This window comes from Anomaloglossus baeobatrachus, chromosome 11 (genome assembly GCF_048569485.1).
Source record: "Anomaloglossus baeobatrachus isolate aAnoBae1 chromosome 11, aAnoBae1.hap1, whole genome shotgun sequence".
Classification (NCBI taxonomy): Eukaryota; Metazoa; Chordata; class Amphibia; order Anura; family Aromobatidae; genus Anomaloglossus; species Anomaloglossus baeobatrachus.
The window spans coordinates 139,463,445-139,478,616 of NC_134363.1; the positions used below are offsets into that span (position 1 = coordinate 139,463,445).

At 47.3% G+C, this 15,172-nt stretch overlaps 1 protein-coding gene across 1 annotated transcript; it reads left to right on the plus strand.

Moving 5' to 3' along the window:
* Window positions 1-459: 459 nt before the first annotated feature.
* On the plus strand, window positions 460-14,965 carry PARK7 (Parkinsonism associated deglycase). The gene is made up of 6 exons (XM_075327464.1): window positions 460-635; window positions 1,483-1,584; window positions 7,430-7,489; window positions 7,588-7,657; window positions 10,089-10,175; window positions 14,511-14,965. Exons 1-6 carry the CDS (start codon window positions 546-548, stop codon window positions 14,669-14,671), a joined length of 570 nt encoding a protein of 189 aa, XP_075183579.1. The 5' UTR covers window positions 460-545; the 3' UTR covers window positions 14,672-14,965.
* Window positions 14,966-15,172: the final 207 nt, after the last annotated feature.

Sequence of the window (15,172 nt, forward strand, 5' to 3'; positions counted from 1 at the left end):
CTGCGTTTCCCATCCATTCAATTTAATACAAAACTGCAGCGTTTCTAAAAGCACCAGAACAGCACTAAAATCTCATGAAAACCGCAAGGTGCGCATAGGCTACTTTCTTTGCGTTTTACAAGCATTTTTAAAGCCAAAAGCATTGTCCTTTCTGCCAGAGGGTGCTTTTTGAACTGCAACTACCTCGACGCAAAGTGCGGACACAGCCTTACAATGCAAGTCCCAGTATCATCTGACAAATGTTCGTTTATTGTAAGTTTTTTAGGGTGGAATCTGCCTAAAAATGTTGTGTGCACATAGCAACACCCCAAAAAAAGCAGACACAAAGCCTGCCTGAGGTGTAACGTGTGCGCCTCACAAGGTACTAGGTGTGTAACATGCTCAGGTGCCATAATCACACATAACCGCTAGATGGCGGCAGACGTGCAAAAAATTCGCGTTTTGGAAGTTTGGCCCTGGTCTCTCCCTGTAGATTGGTTATAGGTGTGTGCGGCCGGAGCTCTGCTGCTGTCACTGTTCACACCTGCTCCGTGATCTGTAGAGCTATGGCCGGTAAGAGAGCCCTGGTGATCCTGGCCAAGGGGGCGGAGGAGATGGAGACGGTCATCCCCACTGATGTGATGAGGAGAGCCGGGGTGAGTACATGTGTCCGGGAGCGTGCACTATGTGGCCTGTACAGAGCAGGGGTACGAGGGGGGTACATGGTGTTTTGTGGTGGTGTGCGTGCACTGTGCGGGGTTGGTAGGGGGTGCACTGGAGTGGGCACAGTGCTGTGCGGGGGGTCTGGAAGGGTGGTCCGAGGGGGCGTGCATGGAGTGGTGTGTGTGCACTTTACAGGGAGGGGGGGGGACAGGCGTATTGTGCTATTGCATGTATGGTGTCGGGATCCGAGGGGGTGTGGGTGGTGTGTGCATTGTACAGGGGGCGGAAGTGTGCCCAATGCTGTGCAGAGGGGGGTGGGTGGAGGAGGAGACGGGCGTACTGTGCTATCGCACGGGGGTGGCATGTATGGTGTGGGGGTCCGAGGGGGCATGCGTGGGGGTGTGTGCACAGTGCTGTACAGGGCCTGGAGGAGGGGGAGGTTGTGCGGGTGCACAAGGGAGGCCTGTACGGTGCATGGTACTGAGAGGGGGAGAGAGTGTGTGCGTAATGCTATGTGGGGGGCACATAGTTCAAGGGGGTGTGCAAGGTGCTGTGTGTGTGTGTGTGTGTGTGTGTGTGTGTGTGTGTGTGGGAGGGGGGGGGGGGGGTGCATTGTATGGGAACCTAGGGGGGAGAGGTATGCTGTGCGATGGTCCGAGGGAGGGTGTGCACTTTGTTGTGCGTGGGCATGAAGGGGGAGAGGTGTGTGTGTGCGTGCGTGCGTGCGCGCAGTGGACGGGTCTGTGGGGAGGGGCTGCCTGCATTGCTGGGGGGTTGTATAAATCATTCCTGGGGTCTATTTATCCCTGTATTCATTTTCTTCTATTTTCTAATGAGCAGATCATTGTGACAGTGGCCGGTCTGACGGGCAAGGATCCGGTCCAGTGCAGCCGAGACGTCCTCATCTGTCCAGACACCAGCCTGGAGGAAGCGCGGACTAAGGTAACACAATGTACATAAACTCCGAAAAACTTCCCCACCCCCTGCCCGGGGATTGTCCGGCTCAGTTGCTGTGAATGAGGCCGATCCTGCAATACTGCACACAGCCTGTGGCCAGGTGTGGCGCTGTCTATGGAAGGAAACATCCACATTTTTCGGTTCCTGCAAAACTCCATGGTGAATGTTATATCTGAGTTCCCCAACTATAGATTCTTATGGCTCGTCCATTGTTCCCAGGGGTGACATGAACTTGTCCAAGCAGGATAAAGTGACCGCTGCCTCCAATCCCTGGCCTCACCAGGGATGAAGAGACAGCAATGAGAACACTCAGTGGCTGCAGCGGTCACGCATTTTCTTGCTTTGTGGTCTGCAGTTGTGCAGGCTCGTGTACAGCAGATAACCTAAGAAAAAGACTGATGGCACATCTTAACTTTCTAATGTGAACAGGTGCAAACTGAACATGAAACATTGCAACAAAAAGGAGACAGCTGCACTCTGTAGTGCTAAGATATGTGTAACAATGAATATGGGAACATAGACCTGCATTACTGCTATGAAAAACATGTAAAAATTGAGATACTAGCTCACAAAAATGGCCAGTTTTATGTGAGCCCAACAGCCAGTGGCAAGGCGACTTTTGTTGTTGGGTCCCTACAGCTGTTGGGCTCATATAAATCTGTGCATTTTTGTGCTCTAAGCATCTCAATTTTTACATGTTTTTTCATAGCAGTAATGCAGGTCTATATTCCCATATTCATTGATCCACATGTCTTAGCACTGCAGAGTGCAACTGTCTCCTTTTTGTTATTGTTTACAGCATATGACCGCTGCAGTCAGTTGCTGGACTCGTGTCATCATGCCGGCAGCAGTTATCTTGTAAGCAGGAGAGAAGACCCATTGGGAAATAGCAGAAAGGTGACCTCTTCATTGAGACCAAATGGTCAGACATGTTAAATCCCAACATGCCTGACTTTCCCTTTGGTGCTGGTGTATTGAGCGTGGGGCCCACATGTCCTACAGGTAGATGTTCGGCAGATGAGTGGCTGCCCTCAATGAAGACGCTGGGTGTGGGGAAGATCTGCACTTTCCCCTCATCCTCCGTATCATAATTGCAATTACTAGTTTTTGCTCTGCAAGGGAGTGGCCTGCACAGACTTGTCGCTATTGGCCAGTGCTGTAGTCTTGAATGCCGCTCTTGACGCATTCACGCCTCTTGGTAACATGACGAGTCTTTCAGAGGCCGCGCTCCATGAGAGATGTCCCCCAGTCAGTGGAGTACCACTATCCTAACTTTTTCCTATGCTATCTAGCTTTACCTGCTTTTCAAAAAGTTGTCGGAGCCGCTGTCCAGATACAAAAAGTCACCGCTGTCCGTTGCTTAAAAACTTTGCAATTTTTCAAATACTTCACATCATAATTCCGCAGTGACGGGTGCAGGCGGCTGCGCTGTTATATAACTGGTGGGTGCTGCGGCACTAAAGGTCAGAATTCCTGGCAGCCGTCGGACGTGGCTCGGACTAATTTAGGAAGTGTGCTCCTGCCAATTATTCTCTGGTCTGTAGATTAACCCTCCAATTCCCAGACTTTATATGGGATGGGTCTGCCCGAAGGGTTTTAAGAAGCTCAGCAATTTTGCAGACTCTTTGCTTTACTTCTTTCACTACCTTTTTGTGTCTTTAGATATACATGGCTGCTGGTTGCCCGTGATGACAATAGTTGGGCTCCACGCTCTCCCGTCGTGCGCCCTGTCTCCTGGATTATCCACAATTAGAGCTTTAGGTCTGGATGGGGAACTCAGAGCTCAGATCTCACCTTATTAACTGCTCTGTAAATAATGAAAGCTGTGCTGTGACCGGATGCTGTGGGCAGGAGGCAGTTTGGTAAATGAGGCCCGGAGAGCAAATAAAGATTGGTGGACCACTTTTGGTTACATTTCAGTTTAACATTACTGTTAAAATGGTCAATCACCCCCCCCTCCTCCCATCCCCCTTTCTCCTCTCCATTGTCTGCATGTTATTACCGTATTTTTCAGACTATAAGACGCACTTGGGGGAAAGTGGGGGGTGCGCTTAGGCCTTGTGCGCACTAGGCGTTTTTGCCGCGTTTTTAGCGGCGTTTTTTACCGCGTTTTGGTGCTGAAAACGCAGTGACATTGCTCCCCCAGCAATGTCAATGGGTTTTCATAAGTGCTGTCCGCACACAGCGTTTTTTTTTAGCTGCGTTTTTGTGGTGACCACAAAAACGCAGCATGTCAATTATTTCTGCGTTTCCCACTGCGTTTTTCACTCATTGAATTCAATGAGATGTTAAAAACGCAATGAAAAACGCATATAGCCGCGTTTCTATGACTAAAAACGCAGCTATAAACGCAAGGGGTGGGCACTACAGTGACGTGTACAGGAAGAGGATTCCTTCTGTTGGTAAACACAGAAGCATGAATCCTCCCGGTACCGTCACCGCTGCCTCCACCTCCCGTCCTGTGCATGTCAGCTCCATGCGGCGCCATGTCTGGGCGGGAGGTGGAGGCAGCGGCGAAAACCAAAGTGAACAGTAGAAAAAAAAAATGTCATATATACTCACCTGTCTGCAGGGTGCCATGCCCGCTCCCATCTCCTCCCGGTACCGCCGCTCTGGCTGTGTGCAGTCTCCCCGGGGCAGGACCTTGCTTGCAGGACCTGGCGGTGGATCACCTGATGCAGTCACCTGACGCATCAGCTGATCGTAGTCTCGCCGGCTTTTTCGCGCCCGGCCAGCTATCAGCTGATCCTGCCGTCAGGGGACTTCATCAGCTGATTACCGGCAGCTGCTGCAGCGATCGGACGGGATCAGACTCCTGTCCAATCGATCGCTGCAGGAGCTGCCGGTCATCAGCACAGCACATAAGTGAGTATTATTTTTTTTTTTTTGCACTGATGCATCAGCTGATTGTATAAAAGCCGATTATACAATCAGCTGATGTGTGATGTGATTCAGGCACTTGATCCTGACACATCATCTGATCGCTTTGCCTTCCAGCAAACCGATCAGATGATATTGGATCCTGATTGGACGGCGCGGGACCCTTGACCCAGGATTACTGCGGAGGGGGGTTTATTTCAATAAAGATGGAGTCACTAATTGTGTTGTGTTTTATTTCTAATAAAAATATTTTTCTGTGTTGTTTTTTTTTTTTATCATTACTACAAATTCATGGTGGCCATGTCTAATATTGGCGTGACACCATGAATTTCGGGCTTAGGGCTAGCTGATAATATACAGCTAGCCCTAACTCCATTATTACCTAGCTAGCTACCCGGCTTCAGGGCAGCTGGAAGAGTTGGATACAGCACCAGAAGATGGCGCTTCTATGAAAGCGCCATTTTCTGGGGTGGCTGCGGACTGCAATTCGCAGTGGGGGTGCCCAGAAAGCATGGGCACCCTGCACTGTGGATTCCAATCCCCAGCTGCCTAGTTGTACCCGGCTGGACTCAAAAATTAGGCAAAGCCCACGTCTTTTTTTTTTTTTTAATTATTTCATGAAATAATTAAAAAAAAAAAAAAGGGCTTCTCTATATTTTTGGTTCCCAGCCGGGTACAAATAGGCAGCTGGGGGTTGGGGGCAGCCCGTACCTGCCTGCTGTACCCGGCTAGCATACAAAAATATGGCGAAGCCCATGTCATTTTTTTTTTTTTCTTTTTGGGCAAAAAACTGCATACAGTCCTGGATGGAGGATGCTGAGACTTGTAGTTCTGCAGCTGCTGTCTGCTCTCCTGCATACACTAGTGAATGGAGGATGCTGAGACTTGTAGTTCTGCAGCTGCTGTCTGCTCTCCTGCATACACTAGTGAATGGAGGATGCTGAGACTTGTAGTTCTGCAGCTGCTGTCTGCTCTCCTGCATACACTAGTGAATGGAGGATGCTGAGACTTGTAGGTCTGCAGCTGCTGTCTGCTCTCCTGCATACACTAGTGAATGGAGGATGCTGAGACTTGTAGTTCTGCAGCTGCTGTCTGCTCTCCTGCATACACTAGTTCTGCAGCTGTCTGCTCTCCTGCATACAATGAACATTTTGAAGAAGGAAATGACAGACCTTTTTTTTTTTTTTTCATCAACAATCTTTAATGGCATTGTGCACTAATTAAAAATGCAGTGAGCAAAAACGCAGCAAAAAAACGCACCAAATCGCGGTAAAAGCGCATGCGTTTTTGACGCGTTTTTTTAGCCACGGGTGCGTTTTTTAGACAAAAACGCACATAAAAACGCAGCGTGAAAAAAACGCCTAGTGCGCACATACCCTTATAGTTCGAATGTATGCTATGGGGAATGAGGGTGCTGCGGTGGAGCGGGTCATCAGCAGCATGAGCAGGCTGTAGCAGCGCATGACCACGTGGGCCCGCTCATTAGCCTCTTTTCATATGCATGCATCCCGGCACCCATCATCTTTCAGCACTGAAGCCGGCGCTGACAGGTGGGTGGGGATGCGCGCATACTAAACAGCCGGCCTGTGTGAGCATCCCTGGCTCCTACAGCCTGGAGTGATCATGTGTGGCTATATTCACTGCTCCCCACACATCATCAGCGCAGGGAGCAGTGACTAAGTATACTCACTGGTCACCGATCCCTGCAGCATCGCGGTGTCCTCCTGTCTGCCTGCCCGCTGATGTGTGTAGAGAGCGGTGCACACAGGGATGACGTCATCACTGTGTGCACGGCTCGACACAGGTCAGCGGTGCTGCTGCTGGCACAGACAGGAGGACGAGCGCTCCTGCGTGGAGGGAGGAAAGGTGAGTATAATTTTTTTTTTTTTATGTGCCAGGATGGGGGCACATATCAGGATATACCTAGATGGGGGCATAGAGAAACCAAGGGAAAAAAAATTGTAAAAACATACCCTGCTGTAACTAAATAAAAGCATAGTGCATATAAACATAGGGGACTAAGTAAACACTGTTTTTTGATCAAAAAAAGCATAAAGCTATCCCACCAAACGTCAAGGTGTACCCAGTTGGGATAGTACCTACACTCGCTAATATTAAAACCTTACCATGGGTCTAAAATAGGCCTCAATGTGGCTAAGGGCTGAGAGCGACCGGTTCCCAACAGGACACACACAGTCAGGGGGATTCACAGAATGAAATGTCCAGCTCGCTGAGAAGGGGGCCACTCCCTGTTTGTACTGAATACAAAAAAACTACATAAAAACAAAAAAGTGAGCCGGAGTATGAGATGGTATACATGGAGCTTGTGAGTAACTGGGTACACCTTGACGTGTGGTGGGATAGCTTTATGCTTTTTTTGATCAAAAAACAGTGTTTACTAAGTACCCTATGTTTATATGCACTATGCTTTTATTTAGTTACAGCAGGGTATGTTTTCACAATTTTTTTCCTTGGTTTCTCTTTGTCTTATGGCCAGTGTGAACATGAGCTCACAAGCTCCATGTATACCATCTCATACTCCGGCTCACTTTTTTATTTTTATCTAGATGGGGGCATATACGATACCTGGATGTGGGCACATAACAGGATGTTTGACATCTATACAAGGATGGGGATCATATATAAACAAGGCAGAAGGATCATTACCAGGATGGGGTACCTTAGTAGAGAATTTGGGCACATTACCCCCATAACCGTGTCAGCAGCAGATCCTCGCCCCATAACATTGTCATGACCACATTTTTTGCTTAAAACTTCATTTTCCTAGTTTCCTCCTCTAAAACCAGGGTGTGTCTTATAGTCCGAAAAATACGGTACTATATCTATGCATCTTGCGAGTTCCAGAACTCCACCACTTCACCTTCTTGCTGTTGCAAATTCCATGTTGACCGGTGTATGATTATGTAAATCTTTATTTTCCTTCTTCCAGGGCCCCTATGATGTTGTGGTGCTCCCGGGAGGTAATCTTGGTGCTCAGAACTTGTCAGAGGTGATATTTCTATACAATTTATCAGCAGGACGGTAATAACACAAAGGTGGGGAATCGTACACTGCACATGACCGCTCCTGTTCTATTCCCCCCCCCAGTCTCCTGCCGTAAAAGAGGTTTTACAAGAACAAGATGCCAAGAAGGGATTCATTGCTGCGATATGTGCCGGTATGGATCCTCTGATGTACCTTTTGTTGCAAACTTACCCAACCGATGACTTCAAGGGGTCATGTATGAAGTCTTAACCCCTTCACAACCGGCCGATTTTTCGCTTTCCGGTTTTTTTTTTTCGCCATTCTTTTTCTGAGAGACGTAACTTTTTTTTATTTTTCAGTCAATATGGTCATGTGAGGGCTCATTTTTTGCGTAACGAGCTGTAATTTTAAATTAAACCATAGGTTTTACCATATAGTATACTGGAAAACGGCAAAAAAAATCCAAATGCAGAAACATAGCAAAAAAAAGTGTGATAGCAGTATTGTTTTTGAGATATTTTATTCACTGTGTTCACTGTATGGTAAAACCAATGTGTGGGTGTGATGCCTCAGGTCAGTGCGAGTTCGTAGACGCCAAACATGTATAGGTTTACTTTTATATGAGGGGTTAAAAAAAAAATCGGAATTTTCTCTGAAAAAAGTTGCGCATGTTTTACGCCAAATTCCGTGACCCGTAGTGTTCTCATTTTTCGAGATCTATGACTCGGTGACGGCTTATTTTTTGCGTCTCGAGCTGACTTTTTTAACGGTACCATTTTTGCGCAGATGCTACATTTTGATCGCCTGTTATTGCATTTTGCGCAAAAGTTGTGGCGACAAAACGTCATTTTTGCGTTTGGAATTTTTTTGCCGCTACGCCGTTTACTGATCAGATTAATTGATTTTATATTTTGATCGGGCGTTTCTGAACGCGGCGATACCAAATGTGTGTATATTTTTTAACACTTTAATTTTCAATGGGGCGAAAGGGGGGTGATTTGAACTTTTAGGTTTTTTTTTTTACTTTTTTTTTTCTTTTTATTTTATTTTACTAGTCCCTCTATGGGGCTATAGTGCAGAGCGATCGGATTGCTGATCGCTATCTGCTGATCACAGCTACACAGCTGTAAACAGCAGATACGTGCACTTCCTGCTTCCCTGGCCTCCGTGGAAAGCGAAAGTGAAAGTGGTTCATGTCTAGCACAGGATTCATCACATGACCCTGTGCTACCATGACAACCACCGGAAGTCATGTGATCATGTCACGTGACTTCCGGTATCGGGCGGTAAGTAAAACTTTACCACCATCGCGTTTATAATGGCACTGTCACATATTGAGAGCGCCATTACAGGAGTTAAATGGCACAAGCAGATAACGATTCTGCTCGTGCCTAGCAGGCACACATCTCGGCTGTGAAAATCAGCTGAGATGTGTGCCGATCGCGGCATTTTGCTGCCGGCAGACCGTGGGCAGTAACGTTATGACCGCTAGGACGTAATTTTACTGCCCGCGGTCATTAAGGGGTTAAAGGAAAAAACTCAAACTAATTTGGGCAAGATCAAAATTCATGCCTTTTTTTTTTTTTTTTTCCTGAAAAACAAAATCGCCATTCATGTAGATGAAAGTGCACGGTCTTCTCATATTTGCCTTCTATTGTGTGATTCATACACCTTCTCATCATCTAGGAAAGCCCCTATAAGGCATGCTGCCCCTCCACTACCATACGTGTCTATGCCACCACTCCCATACATTTTTTTCAAATGTCTCATGAATGTCGAGATGTCGTTGGGGTCACAGAATTCGTGACGCACATCCGGCCTCGTTAGCGGTGTCGTTGCGTGTAACGCATACGAGCGACCGCTAACTATGTAAAATACTCACCAAATCGTTGATTGTTGACACGTCGTCCATTTCCCAAATATCGTTCCTCCTTCTGGACGCAGGTTGTTCATCGTTCATGAGGCAGCACACATCGCTACGTGTGACACCCCGGGATCGACGAACAACACCTTATCTGCGTCCTCCGAGAACGAGGTGGGCGTGACTTTCCTGCGGCTGCTTCTCCGCCCCTCCGCTTCTATTGGACGCCTGCCGTGTGACGTCGCTGTGACGCCGCACAAACCGCCCCCCTTAGACAAGAAGCTGTTCGCCGGCCACTGCAACATCGTTAGGCAGGTAAGTCCGTGGGACGGGGACTAACGATATTGTGCACCACGGGCAGCGATTTGCCTGTGACGCACAAACGACGGGGCGGGTGCTTTCACCAGCGACATCGCAGCCTTTAGATGTGGCTTCTCCGCCTAAAGAATTAACACATGGTTCATTGTTAGATGAGAGCTGAAGCTTATTCACTTCACAGCACCCCAGAGCAGGGATCTGTAATCTATCAACCTCCCATGGGGGGGGGGGGATGGAGGAGTGCACAGACCCTACCTGAGGGCATTTTTATTGTCAGACATGAATTTCAGACCCTCTTTGGGAGCAAAACAAATTGGGGTGCACAACCATAATCTTAGATGTTAACCCCAAGTGCAGAAGGAGGCACAGAGGTAGTAGGTGGCCTCAAGCACAACTATCTACATGGAATCATATAGAGGGTTAATGTATGTACTGCTCTCCACAGGCCCCACCGCACTGCTGGCTCATGGAATAGGATTTGGAAGAAGTGTGACCACCCATCCTCTGGCTAAGGACAAGATGATGACTGGAGGTACTGTGCCTGGAGCAGTGTGTGGTTAGTGGGGTATGCTTTATGGCCTGGGGAGGGGGGGTACAGACTCGTTCTGCGATTGGAGATGTTACTGTGGGCTGCCTTTGGTTGCTTCCAGTAACTTTACTGCCCGCAGTCGAAGAGGTTAAGATTGATCGGGGGTAGAGTAGCAGCATTGGACGTGTGCTGTCCACCCTGGGGCAATCCTGTCTGTGGGCAGTGTATCTGGGTAATGATTAGGGTAAGGAAGGTGGGGGGTGATACTTGGTTATTCGTGCCTCCAAATCTGTATTTAAATTCTAAAAAGGATTACAGCCCTGATTCATTTAGGACCAGCATTTCTCACTCCACTCTAACTTGGGGGTCATGCTTGAGTGTGAGGTGCTTGATTCCTTGAGAGGACCATGCCTTTTAAAAAGGTGGTCCACTACTTTAACATTGATGGTTTCTCCTTAGTATAGGTCATCAACACTTGGCACCCCCGCCGATCATCTGTTCTGTGGTGGCAGCAGGGGGCTGGAAATGCTCAGTTCCGGAGCTGCTCTATCTTCTGATAGTGGCTGTGGCCAGGTATTGTCCATTCGCAATCAGAAGATGGAGCAGCTCCAGAACTGAGCATTTTCAGCTTCCTGGTGCTACCACCAGGACAGAATAGCTAATTGAGGTATGTGAGGTGCGGTGTGAGGTATCGGACCCTGACCAATCAGAAATTGATGACCTAGCCAAAGAATAGGCCATCGATGTTAGTGGTGGATAACCTCTTTTAAAGGGAACCTGTCACCAAATTTGGGCCCTATAAGCTGCGGCCACCACCACATGTGGGCTCTTATATACAGCATGTGAGAATTCTGTATATAAGAGCCCAGGCCGCTGTGTAGAACATAAAAATCACTTTAGAATACTCACCTAAACGGTCAGTGCGGAGCAGACTGGTCAAATGGGTGTCTCCGTTCTCTTGGTCCGGCGCCTCCTCTTCTGGCCATCTTTGTCCTCCTTCTTCTGAAGCTAGCTAGTTTGGATGACGCGTCAGACGTCATGCACAATAGCCGGCATTGAGGTTCCACCCATGCACTCTACAATACTTTGATCTGTCCTGCTCAGGACAGATCAAAGTGTGCTTGCACAGGATCCCAGTGTTGGCTTGTGTGGATGACGTCATGCACACAGGCTTCAGAGGACAAAGATGGCCAAAAGAGGAGGCGCCGGTACCGGAGAACGGAGACGCCCATCTAACCCGTCTGCTGCACACCGCCTGTTTAGATCAGTATTTTAACATGATTTTTTTACGTTCTATACAGCGGCCTGGGCTCTTGTATACAGCATTCTAACATGCTCTGTATATAAGGGCCCATTGTGGTGGCCGCAGCTTATAGGCCCCAAATTTAAAGGTTCCCTTTAATGAATGAGGCGAAGCATGAAGTAGCATGTGCCTCGCCAGCAATCTTGATCTGCTCAGACTGGAGTAAGATGTGTGGCATACAGAAAGCCACCACTTATCATAAATGTAAAGCATGAGCAGTGCCATGCCCCAGCTCTACCCACTCCGTCAGAGCCAGGTGAAAATGGCATTAAAAGGCTTTACAAAAGAGTTTTGGTGGTTTACGTATGAACCATCACTGCTCAGGTACGCTCCGCGCTCAGCCCAGTGCAAGCTGCTTGCAGTGTTTGCACATTACACACTTGGGGTAACAGCGTGATCAGATGTAGTGTACGGAAGAAAAACCAAAATCTATCCCCAGATGCAATCTGTTTATGGATGGCTGCCTGTGGGCAACAGAAACCTGAATTGCTCAATTGATGACTTCCAATGAGGTTCGAATACAAGCTTTATGTAGTCTCGCTGAAGCCGCTGAATCGAAAATCCACGGATGCGCTCATCTCTACTTCCAACAGTAAAGCGGGCTTTACACACTGTGATATCGTTAATGAATTATCGTCGGGGTCACGTTGTTTGTGACGCACATCCGGCGTCATTAACGATATCGTAGCGTGTGACCTAAAACGATCGCAAAAGCGGCAAAAATTGTTTGCCGCGGAGAGGTCGTCCTAAAACAAAAAATCGTTTTCTTTTAATTAGCGATGTTGTTCCTGCGGCACCATACATCGCTGTGTGTGACACCGCAGGAGCAACGAACATCTCCTTACCTGCCTCCACCGGCTATGCGGAAGGAAGGAGGTGGGCGGGATGTTTACGTCCCACTCATCTCCGCCCCTCTGCTTCTATTGGACGGCTGCCGTGTGACGTCGCTGTGGCGCCGCACGATCCGCCCTCTTAGAAAGGAAGCGGATCGCCGGCCAGAGCGACGTCGCAGGGCAGGTAAGTCCGTGTGACGGGGGTAAGCGAGTTTGTGCGCGACGGGCATCGATTTGCCTGTATAGCACAATCGATGGGGGCGGGTACGATCGCTTGCGATCTCGCTAGCGAGATCGCAGCGTGTAAACCCTGCTTAAGAGGAGCGGCTTCAGTCACCGCTCAGTACATAGTGAGCAGTGGCTATAATCGTGTCCCGGCACTGGTTAATAGCGTTTGGGGGAACATGATGGGCTCCCTTTTTAAGACCAAAAGAATGTTTCAGTTTTGTATGTGGCCTTTACCACTGATTCTTCATAATTTCAGCATGGTATACAGTTAGGTCCAGAAATATTTGGACAGTGACACAAGTTTTGTTATTTTAGCTGTTTAGCTGTTATGTTCAGAAATACAATTGTATATATATATATAATATGGGCTGAAAGTGCACACTCCCAGCTGCAATATGAGAGTTTTCACATCCAAGTCGGAGAAAGGGTTTAGGAATCATAGCTCTGTAATGCATAGCCTCCTCTTTTTCAAGGGACCAAAAGTAACTGGACAAGGGACTCTAAGGGCTGCAATTAACTCTGAAGGCGTCTCCCTCGTTAACCTGTAATCAATGAAATAGTTAAAAGGTCTGGGGTTGATTACAGGTGTGTGGTTTTGCATTTGGAAGCTGTTGCTGTGACCAGACAACATGCGGTCTAAGGAACTCTCAATTGAGGTGAAGCAGAACATCCTGAGGCTGAAAAAAAAGAAAAAATCCATCAGAGAGATAGCAGACATGCTTGGAGTAGCAAAATCAACAGTCGAGTACATTCTGAGAAAAAAGGAATTGACTGGTGAGCTTGGGAACTCAAAAAGGCCTGGGCGTCCACGGATGACAACAGTGGTGGATGATCGCCGCATACTTTCTTTGGTGAAGAAGAACCCGTTCACAACATCAACTGAAGTCCAGAACACTCTCAGTGAAGTAGGTGTATCTGTCTCTAAGTCAACAGTAAAGAGAAGACTCCATGAAAGTAAATACAAAGGGTTCACATCTAGATGCAAACCATTCATCAATTCCAAAAATAGACAGGCCAGAGTTAATTTTGCTGAAAAACACCTCATGAAGCCAGCTCAGTTCTGGAAAAGTATTCTATGGACAGATGAGACCAAGATCAACCTGTACCAGAATGATGGGAAGAAAAAAGTTTGGAGAAGAAAGGGAACGGCACATGATCCAAGGCACACCACATCCTCTGTAAAACATGGTGGAGGCAACGTGATGGCATGGGCATGCATGGCTTTTAATGGCACTGGGTCACTTGTGTTTATTGATGACATAGCAGACAAGAGTAGCCGGATGAATTCTGAAATGTACCGGGATATACTTTCAGCCCAGATTCAGCCAAATGCCGCAAAGTTGATCGGACGGCGCTTCATAGTACAGATGGACAATGACCCCAAGCATACAGCCAAAGCTACCCAGGAGTTCATGAGTGCAAAAAAGTGGAACCTTCTGCAATGGCCAAGTCAATCACCAGATCTTAACCCAATTGAGCATGCATTTCACTTGCTCAAATCCAGACTTAAGACGGAAAGACCCACAAACAAGCAAGACCTGAAGGCTTCGGCTGTAAAGGCCTGGCAAAGCATTAAGAAGGAGGAAACCCAGCGTTTGGTGATGTCCATGGGTTCCAGACTTAAGGCAGTGATTGCCTCCAAAGGATTCGCAACAAAATATTGAAAATAAAAATATTTTGTTTGGGTTTGGTTTATTTGTCCAATTACTTTTGACCTCCTAAAATGTGGAGTGTTTGTAAAGAAATGTGTACAATTCCTACAATTTCTATCAGATATTTTTGTGCAAACCTTCAAATTAAACGTTACAATCTGCACTTGAATTCTGTTGTAGAGGTTTCATTTCAAATCCAATGTGGTGGCATGCAGAGCCCAACTCGCGAAAATTGTGTCACTGTCCAAATATTTCTGGACCTAACTGTATATTAGATATTACTGTATGGTTGTATTTTATTTTCTGCTTTGTGTCCCTACAGATCACTACAAGTACTCGGATAACAGAGTGGAGCGGGACGGACACGTCATCACCAGCCGTGGACCTGGCACTAGCTTTGAGTTTGCCCTCTTCATAGTGGAAGCCTTGTTGGGAAAAGATGTAGCCGATCAAGTAAAGGCCCCTCTTGTCCTTAAAGATTAGGGCCCCCCTTAACCTCGAACCAACAAGGGGGTCTGACAGGGTCACAGCCTACCGGCTATCCTATGGATGTGTCTGCTTAGCTGTGATTCTGGGAACTCTCCTGAGCTGGATCCTCCATCCTCGTGTATGCGGGTCTCCTGCTTCTGGTGGTTCCAGATAATCTGTGACCTCCCTTAAACGGTCCGTTAATTCACAAGTATCTAGGGATATTGCACTTAATTTCTGATCTGCTGCAGTTATGGGATGTGTGAGACGTGTCTGACTTGAAAGAAACCTCATTAAAAATTAAAATTATTTTCTTGTAATCTTTTTCTGTAAAACTGATACAGGTCATGACTCGTGGATCACATTGAACGTGTAGTTCGCTTTTCTAAGCTGTGGTCAGATACAGATCTAGTGGAATATGTCAATTTGGTAGTTATTTATCTGCAGTCCTATGTAAATCCATAAATGACAGACTTATGGTTATCACTATGGGTCATTATAAAGAAGCAGTTCTCT

Excerpts from the sequence above, each read along its gene's own strand:
- PARK7 (XM_075327464.1), top strand. The coding sequence starts at position 546 with ATGGCCGGTAAGAGAGCCCTGGTGATCCTGGCCAAGGGGGCGGAGGAG. Across the intron at positions 7,490-7,587 it reads GTGCTCAGAACTTGTCAGAG|TCTCCTGCCGTAAAAGAGGT; the intron begins GTGATATTTCTA and ends TCCCCCCCCCAG. Across the intron at positions 10,176-14,510 it reads GGACAAGATGATGACTGGAG|ATCACTACAAGTACTCGGAT; the intron begins GTACTGTGCCTG and ends GTGTCCCTACAG.